Below are 22,881 nucleotides of genomic sequence, written 5' to 3'. Positions count from 1 at the left end.
CAGATATTCACTTAACATCTACATAGCCGCAGGCTTCTTTCAGTGACTTTAATTCTGGAACATAACTTCACATTTACTACTTTAATTTTTACCCTAAAAGTGCCCACTATATATGAGAGTGCACGAGAAAATCTTTTATAACCATAATATAGTATGTGTCAAAGACTGTTAAGCTGCATTGTGTTTTGCAGATTTTTGCTGGATGCGGTCAGCCAAGGCTTGCACGGAAGAAGCGAGAGGGTGAGCCAGAGCCGGAGCCTGAGCCTGAGGGTGCCAGCACCTATGATTTTAACACGTACAAGTCTCGTGCACGGCCCACCACAGCTGCTGGAACTAGCCTTGACCGTTTGGTACGACATCAAAGACAAAGTCAAGACTGCCAAGGACTTCTGGGTGCAGCTGCCCTACACAGTTTGCAATGATGATGAAGTGGCAGCATCACCTGATAGTGATGATGATTGCTGGAATGGACAGGACCGAGCAAGGTAAGGGGTCACTGGTTGATATGACTCTTTTAGGGGGTCACTGGTTGACACAGATAAACGGTCGGTGGTTGACATGAGTAACCTTTTGAGAACAGCAGTAGAAGACTAAAGTGTTACAACACTTGAACATGTGGTTTGTTTACAATGGTTTGCACAGTGTGTGTGTTTTTCCAGCTCAGTTTTACAGTGACATTTGCTTGGGTATATCGATGTTTACAAGAAGTTGCATATAATGAAGTGTTTTTGTTGAAGAGAAGACATAGTTTGTCTTACATTTTTATCTGTGTCCTAAAGTAATAGTAATATAATTCTCATGTATTTAACATTATATATCTTGCAGTTTAATGATGTAAAAGACAGTAGTATGTTCGCATTATTTATAGAAAACAAAAATCTTTCTCCAGGCCTTATGTGCAGCTTTTGCATGTGGTACTGCTAAATCAGATAAATTAGTTGAGGGGAGATGTTTAATAGGTTTGATGCACCTGTTATACAAGGTCATGTTGGAGTGAGTGTGTGATTAGACTTATAGGGTTAGGCCAGCATGAATCAGAGGAAGTAATGATGAGTGGTTAAGAGAGTGGTTTGAAGTTTTACTGAGATTAATTTTTTTCATTAGGTACAATCCTGAGGTTCAGAAGGATGGGTTATTAACCAAATAAACAACCCAGAAGTTGAAGTTGACGTTTCCAAAGCCAACACCATGTTCACACGACAAATTGTACAGCTTCGCCTCATCATAAGTCGGCTGCAGAATGCTTACAATGGTGAAGACGTTGGCTGGATTGATACAGGTGTGGAATACAGCTGTGTATGTCTTTGTGGTGTAGTGATTAGCTAGACAGGAAGTGAACGAGAAATGGACAACAGAAGAGAATGAATGAAACATGAAGAAAGTGTGAAAACATGCATTAATCCAGTTGTACACCTGCATGTGCTGTCACACACACACTGTCATAACAATATATATGCGTCCATAAATAATCATGACAGAGAAATAATTTTGTTTAGAAAGTAATAGTACATTGATTCCACTGTTTTGTGAATGGGAGAATAATCCATGAAATACCTAGGCTTGTGGCACAGATGGAAGCTTTTTAAATAATTGCTGAAGAGCTGTTGAAGGGGAGGCTAACAACACAGTGCTCAGAAGAGAGACGGGGAGGGAGGAAGGTGGGGAAAGAGAGAGAGAAAAAAAGAAAAGAAGTCAAGGAATACAAACAGCTCTTAAAAGTGCCCAGTCTCCAGGGCAAGTGACAGGCTCTGAGTCATGTTGCTATGGCAACATGAAATCACTGTTTTCTTGAGACCTCAGGGATGATCCTGGCAAGAGTGACAGGAGCAGAGAACCCATAGTGGTTACCATGCACTTGGTGGCGTTGATACTAGGGAGAGATGGTCATGTGATTTGATGTGGCCAAGAAGAAAGTTGTGGGCTCCTGCGGTATTGATCCGCATCTGCCCTGAGCTGTAGTGCTTTTTGCTAAGCTGCATTTGCAACAGATTAAAAAAAAATTAAATCTATGTGACCTGGCCTTTTCCCACTGTGTAAGCGGTTTAGAATGCCTGGCAAAGCTGGTTGAAGAATAATTTTCAAGATTGTGGTGATAGGATCTTGAGATGATTAGTCCCATTGCTAAATTACTGCTGATCTGCATTGTTAAAGCACGTTTAATTGTGGTTGTGGTGGTGTGTAAATATTCAGGTAGAAAATGGTGGTTGTCCAGTTTAGATAAAAATTCTTGTCTTTGTGGTTGCATGGGTGCACACACTTGTATATCTCTGTGCATGTCCTAAGGAAGGATGTGTGTGTATCCAAGTGTGCCTGCACAGGTTTGTTTTTTGGTAGGGCCTAGCTACATGACTATTCTAAGATAACCAAAGAACCATGCTGTTGCATAGAAACATGCTTACACATACACCAACATTTTGCAGTGTCAATACCTCAGGGTATGCTCATGAACATAATCAAGTCTGCACAAACATGCATGACATGGACATTGGCATATGTGCACACTCTTTCCAGAGTTAGAATAATTGGTAAAGAATTGAAAGAAAAAATTTTTTTTCTTTTCTTTATTTTTTTTTTTTGTAGTTTCTGTAGCTTTTTAGCTTGTTGATTCAACACATTGAAACATTTTCAGCCTGCCTGGATAGTGGCATAGATTTTTGAAGACAAGAGGGATGTAATTAAATTTATTGTACTTCTTAGTGTAGTTTATTCTTTGCTACTCCTCAGGGCCAAAACAATTGTACCTCTTACTGTTGCTTAATCAGCAAATACAAATGCATAATGCTAAGCATAGTTTAATTACATAGATAGTTGTTGTTCATTTCAAGTTTTTCATTTCATTTTACAAGAAGACAAATGCTCAAGACCCTAGTTTGATATAATAAAGACTACTTTATGTTCTTAACAAATGATGCTGCTCTGCAGTGTGTTTGACTGTCTTCTGACATGTCTTCTTGCTATGGCAGAGTTATACTTTTAAGATATTCTTTTTTTGTGATTTTCTCTTGCATATAATCTGTATAGGTGTAAAAATCTTGTGAAGAGGACTTGTTTGTGAATGAACACTGTACTGTATCTTATGCTGATTACAGAAATTGAGGGCATGAGTGGCAGTGGCAGTGGCGACAATGGCGGTGGCTTTGGCAGCGGATCTGGCAGTGGCTTCATAACAGAGGAGAACGAGAAGGGAATCGTAGACATAGACAACCCACCATATGTCGCAGTGAAGCCAGAGAAACCGGATATCAAAAAGCAGGCCAGCCCACGGGAGAGAAGCCGGAAGAAGTGGCAGCCAGCCTCCACCAACAACTGGAGGCAAGCCTGGAAGTGCCGCTTTACACTCTGTCTCCTTCATGCTGGTTGTATGCAGTTTGGTAGCCGGGACACTTGCGCACAGGATACCATTGTTTTAACAGGGTGACAGTAGCTAGACTTTACGCTGCTCAGTGTCCACAGCAGCTTTGCTATAAATTGGCTAAAACGAGTTCTTGAGTCAAAATGCTGGGATGATTTTCGGAAAGGACATTTCGTGTGGCATCGTACTTTCAGAGGAAGCATCATGTCCATTGCATGAAGGGAGGGGGAATATCAATGGTGCAGTGAATAATCTGTGAAGGAGGTTCACTAATGCGGCACAGATCTGCAGCGTCTTTGTAGACGTTAGAAGAGGTGCACCTTTTCAGCCATGCAGCCACCTCAGCTGCAAGATAACTTGCAAACTACAAACCTGACAAAAAGCAATATGATACTTGGACTTAATGGATTATATTATAATCTCCCTCAACTCTTTCTCACTTTGTGCCTCTTTACTATCACCTTTTGGTGCTGATCAAGCATGGACAGAGTAGTGGAGGAAGATCTTAGGTGCCTGCAGAGGTAGATATTAAGTGAGTTCATCCTCTGAATGACAAAGTTTTTTTTTTTTTATTTAAAAAAAAAACACAAAACAAACTGTGGAATATTCAGCATTTGCAAACTGTACTTAGTAAGCCTGAAATGATAAATATTGCAGACATACATTGGCACCCACTGCCTTGTTGAATCTTTAGAAGGTTCCAGTCTGCAGCCTGTATTAATTGAAATGCTTTAAACACTGGTGTCAATTTTAAGTCAGTTTTGAGGTTCACGATAAGCACATTTTTTAAGACTACTCCTGAATAAATTAAAAAAAAATTGAATTAACTTGAAATTGTGGTGGGCAAAAGGACATTCAAAATGATGGAGTAGGCTTGAGGTAGACTTATCTCCCCTAGTCTGGTGATACGCATTTATCTTTAAATGATGATTTCAAGGAAGCATAAATCAGTGCACATTATAGAACCATTTGAGGTGTTGCATTTATGCATAGATACATGTATTTATGGCTGCATGTGCGCACAAATGCATGCATATGCACATGTAATTTGCATAAAGTTACAATCTCTCAAAGGGTACTGCCAATTTACTGACTGGTGTTACAGATCAGAATGTGGAGCCCAGTATGTTAAAAAATGCATGTTGCACATACGCAGATACAATATTACTGCAGATGGGCGCATATACAAATGCATACCTAGAAACAATTTACTGCACTAAAAATAGGCCCTTCCCAGAAATCATTCATATTGGGATCTGCAAACAATGTTTGCATTTCAGTGCGCAATTTTGTTTGGAATGATACGATAACATTCATTGAGCACAAATATTTCAAAATTTAAATGACCTATCATTATGTTGAAGTGATATTTACTTCATACACAGAGAGCTTGAAAATTTAGTTACCAAAAAAATGAAACTAGGTAAATTTGTCCCACTTTCCCTCACATGCGCCTCAGTCTTCTGGTGGAAAAAGGTTGAAACTGTTATCTTGAACATCACAATTGTTTTCACTGAGACAAAACACATAGTAGTATTTTAGTTTCAATTTCTATGGAGATGGCATCTCTGCAACCAGCATTTTGAGACTATTTAGAGCACACCACAAGGCTGTTGAACCTTGTGTCTATGAAAAGAGATGAGAAGTGAACTTTACAAGAGGTAGAATCTTTATTTCTGCTGCATTTTAAAATATTGGTATTTTGTTCATGAGTGCACATTTCAGAACTCTGTACAGCATTGTCCTTCCTTGTACAAAGACAAAAATTTCATGTTCACAAATAGTGATTTGTCATGACCATTGCGTGAGTATTTGTCATGATGGTTGTGTCAACCTATTTTTTTCTTATGTTGCATTTAGGGGTAACTGCCAGAGTGCCTTTTTTTGCTTCTCGTTATTTTTTATTGTATATCACTGCTGTGATCAAATAAGTTTTAAAGACTTGCATTAAGCAAAGAAATAATCTTGAAATACTTACTCTGATAAATAAAATCAGATTGGTTGAAGTAGAAGAAAGAAAAGAGTTTGTATGATAACCTCACACAAAATCCCCAAAGGATTATTGGGGGGAAAATAATAGTAAAAAGAAATGAATAGACAGTCCATAAAGATGCTATAGGAAACGGCTGTTATAAAGTCTCGGATGCTACAAATAACATGACCATTACTAGATCATATTAGCGTGTCAGAACTTGCAGACTTTCTGAAAGGCAGCAAGGTTGTTATACCTTAGTATTTGTCTTCAGTTGACTGCTGAATTTTTGCTGTCTACCTCATACATATGTTTGTACCACTGGTATTCCAGACAAATGAAATCCTTTGTACACATTTCTTTTTAAAGAATTCTCACAATTCTAGTAAGTTTCTGTTAAAATATCATGTTCAACCACTTGGGAATGAAAAAAAATTCTGCGCAGAATGTTTTTAAAGTTTGGTGTTAGGCAGTTTTGTGCACAAATGTTTAAGAAAACACAAAAACCCTTATATCTGTTCCCTATTGCAACTCCGTTTTCTGTTGGACAATTTTACTTGATTTCTTTGAACTGAATCAAGCATCTTTCTGCGCAAAATTCATTTATTATTTGTGCTTTTTATTAATTTTTTTTCTATGCTGACCATACAATAACAAATATTTAAAATATTTCTTTAAATGTTTATCACCAAGATGTCTGGCCTGTTATCTTTTCTGAAGGGTAGCCGTGCATGCAGTTTAGACATAGGCAACAGAATTGAACTGTAAAAAACTTCAGATTTCAAACAGACATGTGGACATAAGTATATGCTAATAGGTTATTAAATTTAAAAAAAAAAAGCTAAGAAGTTAAGTTGCAGCCTGGCATTTACCCCTTTGTGCTCTCCGTTGGTATGGTTTGTGTTAAGTTTATACAAAAGTCAAGTGCATTGTTGCATAGCTTTCTTCCTATTGTTTATTATTGATTATAGTGATAGCAAGAAAATATGCATTTTATTTACAGCAGTGGGTTTACCATGTTCAAGGGGAATGGGTAGCAGTTTATCTGTGCCTAGTACTTTGTAGCACATATTTTTAAAAATTAAATAAGTTTTTGGGATGAGCAGGGGAAAAGGGGTCTGTTTCAATCAGGTACTTTTCAAGATATACATTTTATTTCAACACGGTGCAGGTTGTGGAGATTTTGTTTAAAAGATTTTATAATATGTTAATGTAAGGTCTTCCTGTTGTTAATATAGTAAAATAGAATCTACAAAAAATATAAGAAAAGTGTAAAAAAAAAAAAACCCACCCCAAAACCACAGTTTGGATGATCTTTATAAATAAAATTATCACAGAGGTGTGGATTGTATGCGGTAATAATAAACCTAAGATCATCGGTAATTTACCTTTGTTGATGTTTTTATTTTGTGCCCTTAGTGTCAAGTTGCCCCCATTTATTTCATTGAAACACATTAAAAATTATAACTATTACTCTTTGTAAGCTCATTTTGGACAATCATTACTGCACTTGATGACGACTGTCTTGTACCAACTACAACACTTGCAACTTGCACAAAAGATACACATGCATTTTACTGCATCTTGCAAGATGCTTTTTAGCTAGACTAATATGTCCTCCTTATCCCCCTCCCACTCTAAGACACTGCATGCCTGCAGTACAGTTACAGTTATAAAAGTCTCCAAACTTCCGTAGTTTTTTTTTTCTATCCTGCACAATTTTAAGTAAAAATGGACAGGCATCATCAGTGTATTCAATAAACTCAAAAGTATTTTGTTTGTATGGATATACCTTTTGTTGGGGAAAATGGGAAAAGAGTTGCTAAGGTATGAATGGAGAAATGCAAATGTGTGTCTACCTCATGGGTTTTTTTGTAGGCTTTTTTTTTTTGAAAGAAATTTTTACATGGTAGACACTTTCCCAGTACATAGAAAATGTTTTGCATGTTGTACTTAAAACGTAATGGTTCTTGTATGTTTAAATACACATACTCGTAACCTAGTAAAGAAAGGTGGTTTTTCTGTAAAGGTATGACTGACTTAATGTTCTCCTATTTGAAAGTGTACATGAAAACGGTAAGTCTGGGTCCTCATGCCAAGATGCTTTAAGGTTATTACCTTTGTGAAGCACAATGTGAGGGTGTGAATTGCCCCTTTTTAAATTTACTACATATCATAGATAATACTCTTCATGAACAAGCACTGATTTTGATCCATTAAAAAAAATGTGAGCATGCTTTAAATGAAAAACTTTTTCTTAACAAAAGGAATGGATTTTTTCCTCATACTTATTTCAAATCTTGATGCAAGTAATACTTAATTTTTCTCATTCTCTTTGTTGGTTTAAAATTATGCTTTTTATGGTCAGTTTTAATGGTCAGTAAGACTGCATACTGCCTAACTTGATTAAAAGAATAATGAGGAAAATTCTAAATCAAACCTCAGAAGAGAATTATAGCATTTGATTACAGTGGTGATGCATATGGTTTATGTTTGTGTTTCCCAAAAACGAAAAAAAAACAAAACAACTCAGGGTATCTTAGTCTTCATCCATGTAGGATGCAATTTTTTGTTGTTGCTTTTTTTAAATGTAGGTGTGAATGGAACTAAAATAGAAAAGTCTAATGTCTTTTATGCAACAGTTTTTATGGTTGTGTTATAATTTCTTTTTTTTTTTAATTCGAGCAGTTTCATTTAATAAAAAAAAATTTTCAGTTAATGGTGGAGCAGAATCTTAAACAAGCTTTTATCCCTCAGGGAGTTTTCAATAAATAATTTACAATGGATTTTGGGGCATGAAACAATTACAACAAAGGTTATGAGGCTATGAGTTTGACACAGATTTTTTAAAAAACATAATAGCAATGTTATTTCGCCAATAGTTATCTCTATTTATTTGGTGTGTGTTGTTTTATTTGATACCAGTTCTGAAAGTATGATTTTTATTTTTTTCATATCACCTGACCAGTAGCAGACACAATAATGTATGATGTGTTTTAGTATTATGTAGCCAATGCTTTATTATCATTTAGTTACTCTGTGCAATTTGTCTAGGTTACACACATGAGGCAAGAAAAGATTGAAGATGAGTAGAATCTTGACCATATGCAAAATAACTTTATTTAGTTTCATCTCATAATGAGAATCGGATTATACTACATCATTATTTCAGAATTTTTAGAGAATAGTAAGTAGGGGTTCTTGTTGAGAAGTAAATATCCTCTGAAGCTACAAAATAATTTCTTATGCATTTATAGTTTGTGTTACATGTACATCAGTCCAGATGCTTGTCTTGTGAAACTAGTAATGTCTCTTAAAGCCATGCTTACACTGAAAAAAATAGAACTATGCCATGTACTTGGACAATAAGAGGGTTTTTCAGTGTATATTTGTGATTTTGATTAATGCTGTATGTTTTACATCATAAAAATGCTGAAATTATATCAAGCTTTTTCTTTATTTTCTTAAATGTGATGCTTAAGTACACTCTTTCTGGCAATGATTACAAGGAGAATGGGAATACTTGATACAAAGGCAGTTTCTTCTAATGGAAATAATTGTGTGGTCATTAGCAAAAAAGTTTGTTTTTGAATCACATGCTTCGTCTTGGTTGAAAAATTGAGAATTGCATTTGATAAGCAGTGTAAAAGAATCCATTTCCTGTCTGCCCAACCATTTCTGTCATTTTCTTTTTTCTGTACTTTGTCCTGTAGCTGAAATATGTAGTCAGCATCACCTGCTACAGGTATCATGATAGTGATAACATCTGTTTCACATCTTTCTTTGATGCCTGATGCTACACTTTTCCAACTAATCGGTTGTATATAATGCTATAAAACGTGACAGTTTTTCACTTTGTTTGAAATGTATGTGCTCTGTATGATTATAGTTTTTTCCTACTTTCATGCCAAAATAGTTTTTTTTGGTAGAATTTAAATAAAAGTGTGTCTGTTATGATGATGTCTAAAAGATATTTAAGAGTTGGGCTGTATACTTGTACTGCAACCAGTCTGCATACTGAAACTGCTGTTCACTATATACTTGCTAGTTTTATAATGTTGGCACATGATGCACATAATGTGGAGGCATGTGTGCATTCAAATAAGCGAGAGAAGCAATGTCAGGTTTGCTTTTCCTGTATTCTAGGTGTGGTTATTGCACAGTCATTTATTCTTCCCCCACCCAGCTCCAAAGTTCTCTCACTTTTCAGATTATTGACCTGTACCTTGCTGGTAACAATATTATTTAAGAATCTGCCAGTGACAGAAGAGAAATTGTTTTGTAGATATCGAAGTAGTTGTCTGTCATCTTTGCTTTTGCCTATTGTATTTTTCACATTGTTGGATCCATCTACATGTACAAGTGAATGTTTAGATTTCTAGACATTGCACTGTGTCAACATTGTTGAAGCTATATATAAGTGCTTGCTTGCTCGTGTGTCTGCTTGCTCATACATGTGTGTGTGTACGCGTGTGCATGTGTTTGTTGGCTGGATGAGAAAGAAATGTGAGGAAGAGAAAGTAATGGGCCCACATAGAGAGCCTGTGTGTATGCCTATTTTGTAAGGACACACTAAAGGCATATTGTACACAGAAGTCTGCGCCAGTGTAAAGTTAACTGTTGTGTTGTAGGCTCAGTGGTTTCTTACGAAGTGAAAACTGCACTACTGGTCAGACATTAAACTGTCACTGGATAGAGAATAAACTAGGCAACATTTGCTGCTACCACCCGCCACAGGAATTTTTACTATTTAAATAAGTACTACCACTACTACTTCGTATTAAATATAAAGACAATATTTTAAGGGAAAATAAAAGATCTGTATTTAAATGAAAGCTTTATGTATTTGTGTGTGAGATGAGAGAAGGCCATTTAGAGAATTGAGACCACTAAAAAAAAAGAAAAAAAAGACTTCAGAGTCAAAAATGTGACTTATTTCTGATTAAGGCACATTATGGTTCTTACATTATATGATATACTTTTGTAATTATGTAGATTAAAGACTGTAACAATAGTAAGTATATAATTTTATTTTTCTGCTTATTGTTTGCAAACCATACAAAATAAAAAAGAAAAACCAGTCCATACATTGGCAATGCATATGGGAATATGCCAACTAGTGATGCTTGCATGTTATATCATTACATGCTTACAGTGACATTTGCGTTATGGGTGTATAGGAGGAGACAAATTGATGAGCATGTTGACAAGTGTCTGTACTTTCACAAATGTTTTCAGAAGTATAAGTTTGTTTATATTATATATTTAAAACGGGTACAACTATAGGAGAGTGATCGTAATTCTGCAGCATTCTTTTACAAACCAGAAAAGGTAAAATTAGATTTAGGGTTTTTCCAGTTTCATGTCACAGTGTCAACAAATGAGGATCAATCTTTGGTGTCACTAACAACTGTAGTGTTTGTAATGCATTGTACACCTACTAAAAATTATTAAAGTTTAGTATAACAGATAATAAGTTATACTTTCAACAGTGTTATGCAATCAACATTGTTCACCCCATCATTAAGAAGCCATTAATACAGGTTCCTGAGTGGTCCAATCTGCAGTGGTGTTGCCGTTTGTTGGTGTTGGGTTGACCACAACCATATACATGTATAGGGATATTCGTGCAGTGATGTATCTTCGTGTCTGTATCTGACTTTGGTTTCGTTTCTCTACTCTTTTATAGTGATATTTATTCATTGTCCACTTAAAAGAAGTGCGAATGGACTGGATCTGCTTTCCACTCTTGCTTCACTGGTTTCAGTTGTGTTTTTCACAGCGGCGATCTCAGATGATCTACTCCTGCTGATGATTTTCTTCGCAAAATCGGGCAAGGGACGTCACGCCGGATATTGTTTGTAATGCGACTAGGAGAGTTACCTCCCGCTAAGACAATGTGGAGTGAAATACATGTGCACAGATCAGAAACACACCCTTCCTGTCGACAAAAGAAATACTTCCACATTTTTTTTTCCGAACGAACGACGTGGATTTGCACAAGAGGCCCCACCCCATCGTACATGCATGAACACGAATTTTATTTTTATTACATTTATCAGGAAAAAGGAAATCAAACAAACCAGCCTATATACCTGCGGTTGCAAGAGAATTTGCATTAAAGTTCCGATGAAATCACTGATATCCTATATACGTCCACAATGAAATGAATCCATCATGTAAGAAAACCACAAACGAATATAAATTTTCAGTTGTGGACCCTACGATGAACTTGCTCAACATGTCTCGCAGTTTTGACGTGGGGTTCCCCCCAATCTCGATCCTCATCGTCACATACCATACATTGAATGGCATTCACTTTGTACGGTTATTGCAAACATAAACGATTTTTCAGCTGTTTATTTTCTCACAGCTATGCATTCCTTAACCCATATTATCTTTAAATTAATAGTTTCATTACTTTATTGGCTGGGCGACTATATATATAGTTATGATGTAATTATATTTGTATTAATAAATGGCCTTGTATTTAAAGGGTTTGAACTCCTACTTTGGATCAGGTATTATAGAAATCACAGACCAATAACACTTCTATGGCTGTTTGTAATATTATCAACAAAAAAGGGACAATTTTCGCGAAAAGGCATATATCAGTTACCATACTCTTAATTATTACTCAACACGTATATATATAGGTTGGGGAAAAGTCCAGCTTAAGATTCGTAGCACGACAATCAAACCCGCGCCTTCACACAAACAGAAAAATATACATGGACACACGCACACTGCCTGGGCACGCCCACTTATAAAGATACGTACCACAGACTTCTATGATCCCCTTTACGGACAGAGAGGGAACAAGATTATCACTGTGATTTATGGCTGATCGTCTGCTGCCAGGGGAGAGAACAGAATTAGCTTTGTTTTTCAATAGGTGAAGGAACAAATAGTCTTTCATCATGGAATCCGTGATCGAAGACAACATCGATCCTGGTGATCTGAAGGTACTTATTTGCAGTATTTAGACATATTTGATTACAGTATGTTTGTTTGGTGATGACTTATCCGCAAAACATCAGTCAAACGAACCTCACAAGGATACTTGTTCCTGTCACGCAACTCGATGTTTCAATCGAGTGTCATTATTGCTTCCTTCACAGTACGTTATGATTCACAACTAGTTGCAAAAGTATATATGTCCCTTGTTAATCCTGTTTGGTTAAAGCCACCTGAGACATGTTCGGTTTCGGAAATGGCGGAGATAAATAATGCTTTATAAACTTAACCAGGGTTGATGATCAACTAGAAAACAACAATACGCAATTGCACCACTTTCACTTCTCAGTGTACAAATTCTTGTACACTGAGATTCTTCTTATGTGTAGTATTAATAAATTAAAGAATACTGTTTTTGAATATTGATGATACGTGGGATAGATGATCCTAGCATTGACACTGGCTGCTTGCAGAAATTTGAGCTGATGTACAATGACCAATATCGAAGAGGACACGTTGCAGAAAAAACACAGTTTGACTATGCCTGGTGCCTTATCCGCAGTCGATACGTTGAAGATATGAAGCGCGGGGTCTCTCTTTTGGATGGTGAGAGTACACGTGTGAAAACGGTTTTTTTTGGAGGGGGATGGGTGGGTAGGCTAGGGATAGGAGGGCTGCAGACATTTTAAAAAAAATTCTCCAGTTGTGTGTAATCTTTGATTTACAGGAAGTGTGTGTACATATACGTAAGAGGATTAAATGCATCACTTCCCTGTCTGTCAGTACTCAAATTGTGTAAGTCAGCCAATAAAATCAATGATCGAAAAGCATTAATTAGATTATTGGTTACATGTGGGATGATGATGCTGGCACTGACATTGGTTGCAGAAATTTGAGTTGATACATGATGATGACTAGTCTGGAAAGAGAAGTTTCTTAATTGTTTATGAAGGAAATGTTTGAACCAAAATTATTCATTGATGACATGCAGAGCTATTTTATTATTTTTTTATAATCTTTTATGACATTTTGGTTTTCACCATTTTTGGAAATACTATTAGTAATGTTTGCATTTTCTTGAATCCCTTGTCCAGCCTAATGTTCAATATTCCAGCACTTGAAAGGTTCCTGTTTTTGATCTTTGTTGGATTTAGCATGTGCTTACAGGCTTATTTAAAAAGAAACTTGTTATGGTATGGTAATGTTTTGCTAAAGCTGTTCTTGACATTTTATGATATGCATATGTAGATATGGACTTTAACAGGTCTAACATACGTGGCTGACTACAAAATATAAAGCTTCATATATGACATGAATCAGTCATGAATTATTAGTCTATTATATATTTTGTTACGTTTCTTTTATAGACCTTCTGAGAACTGCAAAAGATGACATGTCAAAAAGGGACTACCTTTACTACATTGCTGTTGGATACACCAGGTTAAAGGTTGGTTTGAAAATTATAAATGTCATGATTTTAATATTAAATCTTTGATGTTTATTAAGTACTTTATTCAATGTTTTTTCTTTTTCCATGATTATGTATCTAAATTGTAATTTTCTAGTATTAAATAAATTATCAAGATTGGAAAAAAATGAGCTAATTAATGAGGTAAGGCATAATTTTACTGATTTTTGGACTACTTGGACAGGATTATGAAAGGGCGTTAAAATATGTGGATGCCATCAGGCACATTGAACCATCAAACCATCAGGCCAGACAGTTACACAACTACATCAAGAAAAAGATGGAGAAAGGTCAGTGTTGCATTTTGTTTTTCTAAAGCAGTAGGGAAGACATCATTCAGAAAGATAAAATATGATACATCAACAAATAATCAAATCTGTCATCTTTGTTAATAAATTACTGAGAATGCAAAAGATGGAGATATTTTGGTAAAGAAAAAGACTGGCAGCAAAGCACAGGAAGTGCTACAAATAGATTTTCTTGATTTGCTCTGACTAGCTGCAGAGAACTTTGAAAGTGCAGGGTTACTTTTAAAACAATGCTCAAAATATTTTTGTCAAATTTTATTTTAGAAGATATTTAAAAAAGTCCATCATCAAAGTTGGTAGACTTTCAGCATGTGATACCTCAATCTAGCATGATCACCCTCAGCCATGTTAGACTGACCTGCTTTGATTTTCCTGCAGTTTCTTTTCATTGTGCAGATGCTCTGATGGGGATAGCAATAGTAGGTGGTGCTGCCTTAGCACTTGGAGGCCTTATAGGGCTGGGTGTTGCTGCTCTCAAGAAAAAATAAAGTGGCCGTATTGTTTGAAGATGCTGGTATCTTTGTATCATGTTGTATATATTAGAGGTGGACAACATTGATAATAAAAAGAGGAACCCATAAACTTAATCACTCTTTGTTTCATGCAAGGGCAGTTCAGATTCAAATAAAATTTCAACTCAGCAAATCTATTTGTCAGAACAGGTTATACAGAATCTTACATTTTGTCCAGACATGATGTCATTTTCATCTTGTTTGGCATGTTGAGAAGCTTTGGAAGAAATCTCTGTTCATTTGATAGCTTATTTATAGTAGTGTGCATCATTTGATGAAATACAGGGTTCATTAAATTCTACTTTTTTCAAACCCACTTTCAAGTTTCCCAGACATGAACTCAACATGACATGATATGCTACAGATGTATGATTTAATCAAGAGCTTTGAAGCAAAGCTATGGTCTGGAACATTCAAGTTTTTTGTCGGTCAGTCAAGCAATCCACTCAGTAAGCTGATGACCCAAATAGAATGATGAATCTATGTGTGAAGGAGAATCAGCTGAAAACCTTAAAAGTACTACAGAAAGAACAGATTGTAATAATGTGTAATTTATGTGAATGACAAACAAGATTTGCATAATTAATGATAGTAATTCTACAGACAGCAGCCAAGATTCTGCAAGCTGGATCACTTACCTAAATGTAAAGATGGTAATGCCAGTCCAGGTTTACTTGAAAACAGAGTGATGTCTCTGCCACAGGTTCTTTTAATTTGAATCATGATTGATGGTGATAGATTTACTGATTTCATTTGTGAAGACTATTCAGATTAGTATGGTTAGTATGATTAGTTATGCCAGCCTTCTTAAAATTTTCAGCCCTGGGAAACCCTGACTTTCAAAGCTTTGTATGAACCCTGTGAATAATCTGTCAGAAGTGATAAATGTAACATCAGTTTGCTTGAACCACCCTTGTGTATTTGTATATAAACAAGGACCCTTGCCATAGAGGGAACCTATTAGGTGCACATCACCAGACTACAGACATTTTGATTTTTTCTTTTGATTTTTCAGATGGCTTGATGGGGATGGCAATCGTAGGCGGGGCAGCCTTAGCTCTTGGAGGTCTGGTGGGCCTGGGAATTGCTGTTCTAAAGAAATGATATTCTTACACCTTTATTTTTCCTTTTGTTTGCATTTTGGTATGTAATTTTTGTTTTATTTACAGAAACGTTAAGTGTTTTTAAAGGATTGAGTAGGGACTAATTCTGTGGATATATCACACATAAAATAAATTATCTTTGTAGATTCACCTTTGTTCTAAAGGAGTCACTTTATATCAGCATATAGTGTTGGTAGCAACTGCTGACCTATTTTTCAGTCCTTGCAATATTTTATGGGATCTTTTGTACAGTATTCCTGGTCATTGCTTTACTCTTGCAGATCCTGTTATTTTGATGAATGTATTTTCCTTCATTGTGAAAGATGATGTGTATTGTTTGTCTCATTAATGTAAATGGGTTTGTGGAGAAAAGTTTTTTCTTGAACTGTTACACATTTTTGACCAAGACAATAGTAAGCATTCCTTTTGGGGCTCTCTTAAGAAGCTTCCTAAAGGCAGTTATTGACTTTTTTTTTCCACAGCTTCTTTACATGACTCAGCTGTTCAGATTATTTCTTGTGCAGTTACTTTTCTTTAGTGTGAATATGTTTTGTCCCTGTGGTACATTGCTGTATTATACTAATGCACTTTTCAGTCCAAATGTCTGGAAATCTCAAGAATGCAGATAAACATTCACATCCTCTTTTGTTGCTATGTACACCATTAAAATCAAGAGGATTCAATTGTGATTTGTTTATTGAAAAGCTTAGCAGTCTTAAGCTGAAACCGTAACAATAATTTATAACTGTTTTTGCTGTTTTCAAAGCACATATATCTTTGTGGTGGAAAAAGTTCACTCCAAATTGCTGATCTTTTCCCTCTCGGGTTCTGACTTTTCCTCCTGAAACATACCACAAACAGATTACAGACTTACGTTCACCAGACTTGCACCCTGTTTCTAATTGAAAAGTAGGCATGCACTTGCTCATAAATAAGTGCATATATAATAGGTTATTTTGACACTTGCCTTTAGCAGGATATTTTTGGTGAGATCCAGTAGGGAAAAATCATGTACTTTATAAGTGGTTAAGATTATGTTAGGATGCATTTATGATGGCACCTTTGCTGTTTTTCTTGGATAGTCTTTAATCCACCTGCTCTTACTAAATGGGCTCATTTACTGTAATATGCAGGACAAAGCTATTTGTTTTAATTGGCCAGTGAAAGAGTTATAGGCTTGATGTAAATACCTGCCAGGTTCTTAAGCTTAATCACTCCCCCCCCCCCCCCGCAAAAAAAAACAACAAAAACTTACAAGAAATGTAATAATGGCCTTAATATATTTGCTGTCGACATGCAGATTGCTGTCTTTTAACTCCTCCATAGCAGAAATGGACCCAAGAATCTTGGATGCACAATATCTTATTGTGTCCTTGATGCCACACACTGAAAATAGTTAAAAATGGCACATGAAAGTTAAAACCTCTAGTTTTCAAGAACAGCCCTATACCAGCATATCTAACCATCAGTTCCAAACAAAAGTCCCATGCCAAAGATGTTAGGTCATCTTAAAATCTTGTCCTGTCCCTTGAATAAAGATATAGATTGAGGGTATTTTATCAAGGTTGGTGACCTACAGCAACATCCCATCAGCTTTTAGCAGCTTTTTTACTGCTGTGCACTAGTTGGAAGTTGGGGAATGAGCCTGTCTTTTACATTAGTTTTTCCAAGCCTGCAAAGAATTTTGAAGCGGACACCGTAGGCAGCTGTTTTGTTCGTTGCGGTAACACTTATATGCTCTCACTTTTATACCCAAGACATAATATTGGGAGTTAGCTGATTAAACACATGTCATTTGTGTGATAGCCCCAATACAAAATGTTGGCTGCATACTTTTGAGTTTGCTGTCAGCACGAAGTTTCCTCTTTACGTACATCATAACCACAATTTTTGTCTCTCAAGTTTTTAGACATTTACCATCTGGAAAGAAGACCATATTAACATTTTTCCTGCTTGTTTAAAATTTACTGTTGCGGCAATTTATAACGCAGCAGTGATCTTTTCCACCCTCTCTACACTCAAGTGTCTCAGTAAAAGCAGCTGAATGGCTTACCCCAACTTCGCCTTAACCACTGACCAGCTCATACTGCGCAACCGCTGAATAATTGACGAAATATGCTCATTATGATTATCATTTGTCCTTTGCATAAATATACAAAATCATGTTGGTCAGTTCAGTTAGTCATATTATTCTGGAAAATTTCTGAAGTACATTATAAGAGAAGGTGTATGTGCTCTTGTGATACAATGTATCGATGTGGGATGTTGCAAACTTTAAGCTGAAAACAAGGATTAAATTGGTGAGTAGTTTTAAATGAACAATTTCAAATTGGTCATCAGAAAAAAAAAAAAAAGCTAGCATGTAAGAAAGTATGAAGGTAGAATAGCTGACAAAGCTCTTTATCCACCACCACCTTCAAAACTAATCTGAAAACTGGTATGTGTGTACGTGCAAATTCATTTTCTTGATGCACCAACACAGACACAAAGATACTAAGAACAGACAGAAACCTTAAAACAACTACTTAGATGTTAGAAAGTTGTGATGTGGACTCACCCCTTTCCTTTGTCACTTCACTTTTTGCTGCCTGTAATTCTTGAAGTAGATTATCAAACGTTTCCTGAAGATACATTATGTCTTGCAGTCTCTTCTTCAAAATAGCATTGGCAAGTTTGACCTGCAAGTCCATAACAAATATTTTACCGTTCTTCTACTATAGAAAAAATTTTATCATTTTGGTTTGAAGCTTTTAGCTGAGCAAAGCAATTTGAGCTGAAAAGTTTTGCAGAGTTCAAAATCTTTGATTTCTATGGACATGAAATACTTTAATATGTATATCTTCCCATAATTCTGAGATTCTTAAAATTAACTGTTAATTGAAGGATTAAAAATAAAGCAAAGTGTTGCATCTCAGTATCAGCTATTCTAGAATTTCACACTGTCTTGGGTCCTAAGGTGTCTCTGATTAGAAACAAAGGGTTGCTTAAGATATGAACATGATCACGAAAATGAACAGCTCTGCTATTTTTACAAGTGTCAACATTGCAGCATATTAAGACTTACAGCAAGGATTTTCTTCGTTGCCAAAGCAATCTTCTCCTGAACTTCTACTAACTCATCTTGAGACACAGGGCTGTCCATCTGTATTTGATCCTCGGGTAAAACCATATTGTGCGGGATCCGAAATATATTTGTTGTAAGATATACCTGTTCATAGTACAATGCTTTTGATGCAGTTATTTGCAGAAATAAAAAAATATAAAATATATATATGAGTTACTACATGACCATGTAAAGGACACAATGTTAAAATAATGGGATCTTGTTTACTAAAAGTATCCTTTTTTAGAAACACTGATATAGCTTTTTTAAAAAAAAAATGCTCTGTGCTTCTAAAGGTAATTTCGCACTTCAGCCTGTTAACAAAATTGATTTCTGTTCAACTCTTCGGCCTGTTTGCTACTTAAACACATTTGTTTCCTACTCCCATGAAAAGATTAAACAGTTTTAGTGAGAAAAGACATTGCAAAAATATTAACTGCAGTTATACAAATCACATAACGAAACCAGGCAACTAAAAAGTAATAATGCCAGTAATGACTGGAATCAAGGCATTCATGCATGAGTTGCATTCGAATCAAGTTGAGAGAGTATTTCTTTGGCGACTTTATGATGAACTCCTTGACCTGGGACTCTTTGCACATAGATCACTTGTTTAGTTAAAAAAAGAAACCCTTTTCTTTTTGCTTTTATCAAATACTACAGCATTTAATACGTATTTTAAGACTCTTAAAGCACCCACAAATAGGCAATTAAAAGAAGTGACTGCTCAAACTTTAAAAATGTAAGATACAGTTCCCAAGTACTGAAGGGAGCTTATCAACTGAGAAACTCACTTCCAGAATGTCAAATGCCTTGTCAATTTGTGCGACTATGTGCTTGGAAATGTTTCTCATCTTCAGAGATAATTCTTCTTTGGTTATGACGTCTGCATACTGGAACCAAATGTATCCATTTAAAACAAATATGTTATTGTCATAGATTTTAAATACTTTTCAAAATCTTCCAGCTCTTTGATGCTCCCAAAAAATAGTAATAAAGAGAAATAAACAGTAACTGGAAAGATTTTCAAACCTGAATTAACACTTTGCTGTTTTTATTGAATCAAAATAATACTTGTAGGATAAAAGTACTCATACCTAAGCACTAAAAACTATTTAAGTTTTCTTCTGCTAAAGGAGGTTGCATGATATATTAATTTTCAGCTGAATGTACCTTTTTATGAAAAAAAATTATCACTTGCATTTTCTGCAATGTTTTCCTCAATGGCTTTTAAGACTTCCATGAAACAGTCACCAACTGAATTGTAAACTGTTAAAAGAACAAAAAAGCAGTTATCAGTTCATGCCTTCAAATTATCTTATGCACAGACTAAAATACAACCATCACAAACTAAGTAACACAGTCCCTATTTAGATTTATGATCAACAACTGACAAATCTAATAATGTAAGAAAAGACACTTTGTCAGCGATAAGGAATAGATCATTTGTAACCTTCAGAAATGCAGATTTAGTACTTTGGCCCTTTCTATAAACAAATTGGAATGGATTAAGGAGATGGTTTTTATCCATGTATATAAGAAGCTGAGAATGAACAATCTTTTCCAGAATCATGGACAGAAAAGACAATGACACGAAAATGGAAACAAAAACATAAACCTAAACCTGATCCTAGCCCTGTTTTCTATTTTGGTGCAGAAAGTGTCATGGCAATGTGAGCCCTCCTCAAGTAATGCTAGCCCTGTGATACATTAATACTCACTTCCTGATACAAATGACTTGGGTGTAAAGCCAAATAACTGTGTTTCATACTCTTCCAGGTTTTCTGCATTGTCACTTGTCCTCCTTCAGCTCCCGGTATTATGTGCGAGTGTTGAACATCAGCTTGTGATGTCTGTGACTGGATTAGTGGATCAACTGAACTTTCTGAAACATTTGACTCTGCCATGGACATTTTCAAACCTGAAAGAAACACATTTAAATGAAGACTGAAAAATAAAATATTAAAATTTTTCATTACTGATAGATCACGAAATAGGCTGATTAAAATTAGATACGTTTGATAAAATGATTCATTTAATTATCGATAAACATGACTGTGGTATTAAATGGTTGGGGCACGGACGAAGTACAGTAGGCTAGCTTGCATTGAAAAATGCTAGAGGTAGTTTTACGCCAGGTACATTTCAAACAGGTAATGAATACTGCTAGTTGTACTATAGTGATACATAAAATAATAATAATAAATTCAATGCTTCCCAACTGAACGATCAAGCTATTTGAATAGAGGTACTGTAATGTTTTCCTTTTGTACTTTTGTGATAGTCACGGATTTACATAAAGACTGTGCAGGTACCGTACGTGTAGGTAGTACATTATGAAATCTAAATTAAACGCAAAAAAAAAAAAAAACCTTTAAAATGGAACGTGCAGTGGTTATCTAAGGTGACCAGATGTCCCTTTGACCGCATGTCCCACATGCTCATGAAAGCCCGATGTCCCGCTTTCATCTAAATAGTCGTCAATGTCCCTATCTTGTATTAAAACATCTGATTACCGTACACTGAATCGCATCCGTGCCTTAGGTTTTAGAGTTTGCATCACGCCGTTTGATTAATAATTTAAATTTGTCTCCTAGTTTACTGTCTTTCGGCATTTCTTCTCCTCAGCCACGTACTTTCGCTTTTTTCGGCGCTCTTTGTTGGTGACGACTCCATGATCGGCATGCGTCCCGCTTTCGCTCCCGAAACGTCTGGTCACCTTAAGTTATTGTAATGATGCGTTGTCGAAATTACATACTATAATGGTATGATTCAATCATCGAACACGAAAGAAAACCCTGGTAACAAGGGTACATACAGAAAATGCTCACTGACCGTTACAAACCTCCAGCACAACTTTGAACTTGGCGGTGCGCGTTGCGTCACAGGACGGTCCATGTTGTTTTGTCAGAGGGGAGAGTGGGTATGGTCGATTTTTGATAGGGGTGCGCGGTTTGTCGTGGAGTGGAGTTGTGTACAATTCATGATCCGATATCGTCAGGGTCACGTTTAGGTTAGTTAACGGTATGAACCAAGTGATAGAGACATTTCAGATTTTGTTCATCGGATAGTACGGGTTACTGCAACTCGATCTTGCTTGCTGGCTGCCCTGAATACGTACTTCTTCACAAACTGCTGAAAGTACAGAACTCTGCTAACACTTTGCTGCTTGGAGCTAGGAAATCACACCACCCTTCTCCTACACTGGCTTCCCATCCGTTCTGGCATCCAGTATAAAATTAACTGTCCGTGCTGTTTTAATTTCTTTGCTGGCACCTGCCCTGATTATGTCTCTGAACTGCTCTTCCCTTTCGTCCCAGCTAGACAATTTAACTCTGCTCCTCGTCTGATGATCGTCTCAGAACTTGTTCTTTTGGTTTCTCTTTGTGTTTTCTGTATTTGAGTTTATTCTTCGTTTAGTAGGACTGGTTATTTATTCTTTTGTAGTTCATATGTTATTTGTTTTCCTGTCCTTCGTATGCTGTCCACGTCTTTTCTGATCTGAAGCACTATAAAGAGCATGCTCCAATTAGTCCTTAGGAGTGAATATTTACAAATTAAAAAAAAAAGTGTTCATATTGACTATATGCTAGGGTAAAATGTTTGCATTTACAGTACTTGCAAAATGAGCTGACTCTTTTTTCTCAGCAGTCTGGCCAACTTTATATAGATCGACTGTTTGTTTTTGTTTTATGATAGTATTTTCATGGGCATGTTACTCATAGAGTTCATGTTTTTATAAAGATGGTACAGTAGCTAAATTTAAATTGCAACCTCAGCCCAAAGATCATATACTGCAATCAGAACAAAGCTCAGATTTAGGGAATTGATACCAAATGATGAATTAAACACACTCATTTAAAAATGTTGTTCTTGGTTAGCCAAACTTCTGACCTGAGGAGAGAGGTGAGGAATGTGAGACAGCCATAGCAGATGCATGCAGTTTGGTTGGGCACTTTTGTTTCATTGTTTTGACATACTATTTTTGCATTCTGGGCAACTCAGCCTTAAAGATTAAGGTTAGGGGAAGGTTTGAGCTACCACCTACAGCTCACTGTTCCCATATAGCCATGAGGCTTTAACATTTTCACTCGCAGTCAGCTTTT

At 36.0% G+C, this 22,881-nt stretch overlaps 3 protein-coding genes across 7 annotated transcripts in view; 2 read left to right on the top strand and 1 right to left on the bottom strand.

Moving 5' to 3' along the window:
• LOC112555876 (glypican-6-like) overlaps positions 1-10,154 on the top strand; it is a 68,287-nt gene extending 58,133 nt beyond the window's left edge. Inside the window, 5 exon segments of the mRNA XM_025224441.1 lie at positions 192-352; positions 354-485; positions 1,105-1,130; positions 1,133-1,279; positions 3,090-10,154. Coding sequence (XP_025080226.1) covers positions 192-352; positions 354-485; positions 1,105-1,130; positions 1,133-1,279; positions 3,090-3,418 — 795 coding nt within the window. The 3' untranslated portion in view covers positions 3,419-10,154.
• A 1,966-nt stretch (positions 10,155-12,120) lies between these two features.
• Positions 12,121-20,691, top strand: LOC112555882 (mitochondrial fission 1 protein-like). 4 transcript variants are annotated; one of them, XM_025224450.1, is made up of 6 exons: positions 12,123-12,289; positions 12,755-12,887; positions 13,649-13,728; positions 13,934-14,039; positions 15,585-15,712; positions 20,555-20,691. In XM_025224450.1, the coding sequence occupies exons 1-5, from the start codon at positions 12,245-12,247 to the stop codon at positions 15,671-15,673; spliced, it is 453 nt and encodes a 150-aa protein (XP_025080235.1). In that variant the 5' UTR covers positions 12,123-12,244; the 3' UTR covers positions 15,674-15,712; positions 20,555-20,691. The 4 variants fall into 4 exon arrangements, with proteins under 4 accessions (XP_025080232.1, XP_025080235.1, XP_025080236.1 ...); XM_025224451.1 differs by lacking the exon at positions 20,555-20,691 and adding an exon at positions 16,437-16,901; XM_025224447.1 differs by lacking the exons at positions 15,585-15,712; positions 20,555-20,691 and adding an exon at positions 14,454-15,578 and having other exon boundaries at positions 12,121-12,289.
• Positions 16,351-20,634, bottom strand: LOC112555881. 2 transcript variants are annotated; one of them, XM_025224445.1, is made up of 7 exons: positions 20,497-20,634; positions 19,977-20,044; positions 19,570-19,668; positions 18,737-18,880; positions 18,230-18,350; positions 16,928-17,058; positions 16,351-16,513 (listed from the first exon to the last, which is right to left on the bottom strand). In XM_025224445.1, exons 2-7 carry the CDS (start codon positions 20,016-20,018, stop codon positions 16,466-16,468), a joined length of 585 nt encoding a protein of 194 aa, XP_025080230.1. In that variant the 5' UTR covers positions 20,019-20,044; positions 20,497-20,634; the 3' UTR covers positions 16,351-16,465. The 2 variants fall into 2 exon arrangements, with proteins under 2 accessions (XP_025080230.1, XP_025080231.1); XM_025224446.1 differs by having other exon boundaries at positions 19,949-20,044; positions 20,497-20,542.
• Positions 20,692-22,881: the final 2,190 nt, after the last annotated feature.

This window comes from Pomacea canaliculata, linkage group LG14, assembly GCF_003073045.1.
Source record: "Pomacea canaliculata isolate SZHN2017 linkage group LG14, ASM307304v1, whole genome shotgun sequence".
NCBI lineage: Eukaryota > Metazoa > Mollusca > Gastropoda > Architaenioglossa > Ampullariidae > Pomacea > Pomacea canaliculata.
The sequence above is the reverse complement of the archived record's forward strand: the minus strand, read 5'-3'. Positions and strand labels throughout refer to the sequence as shown.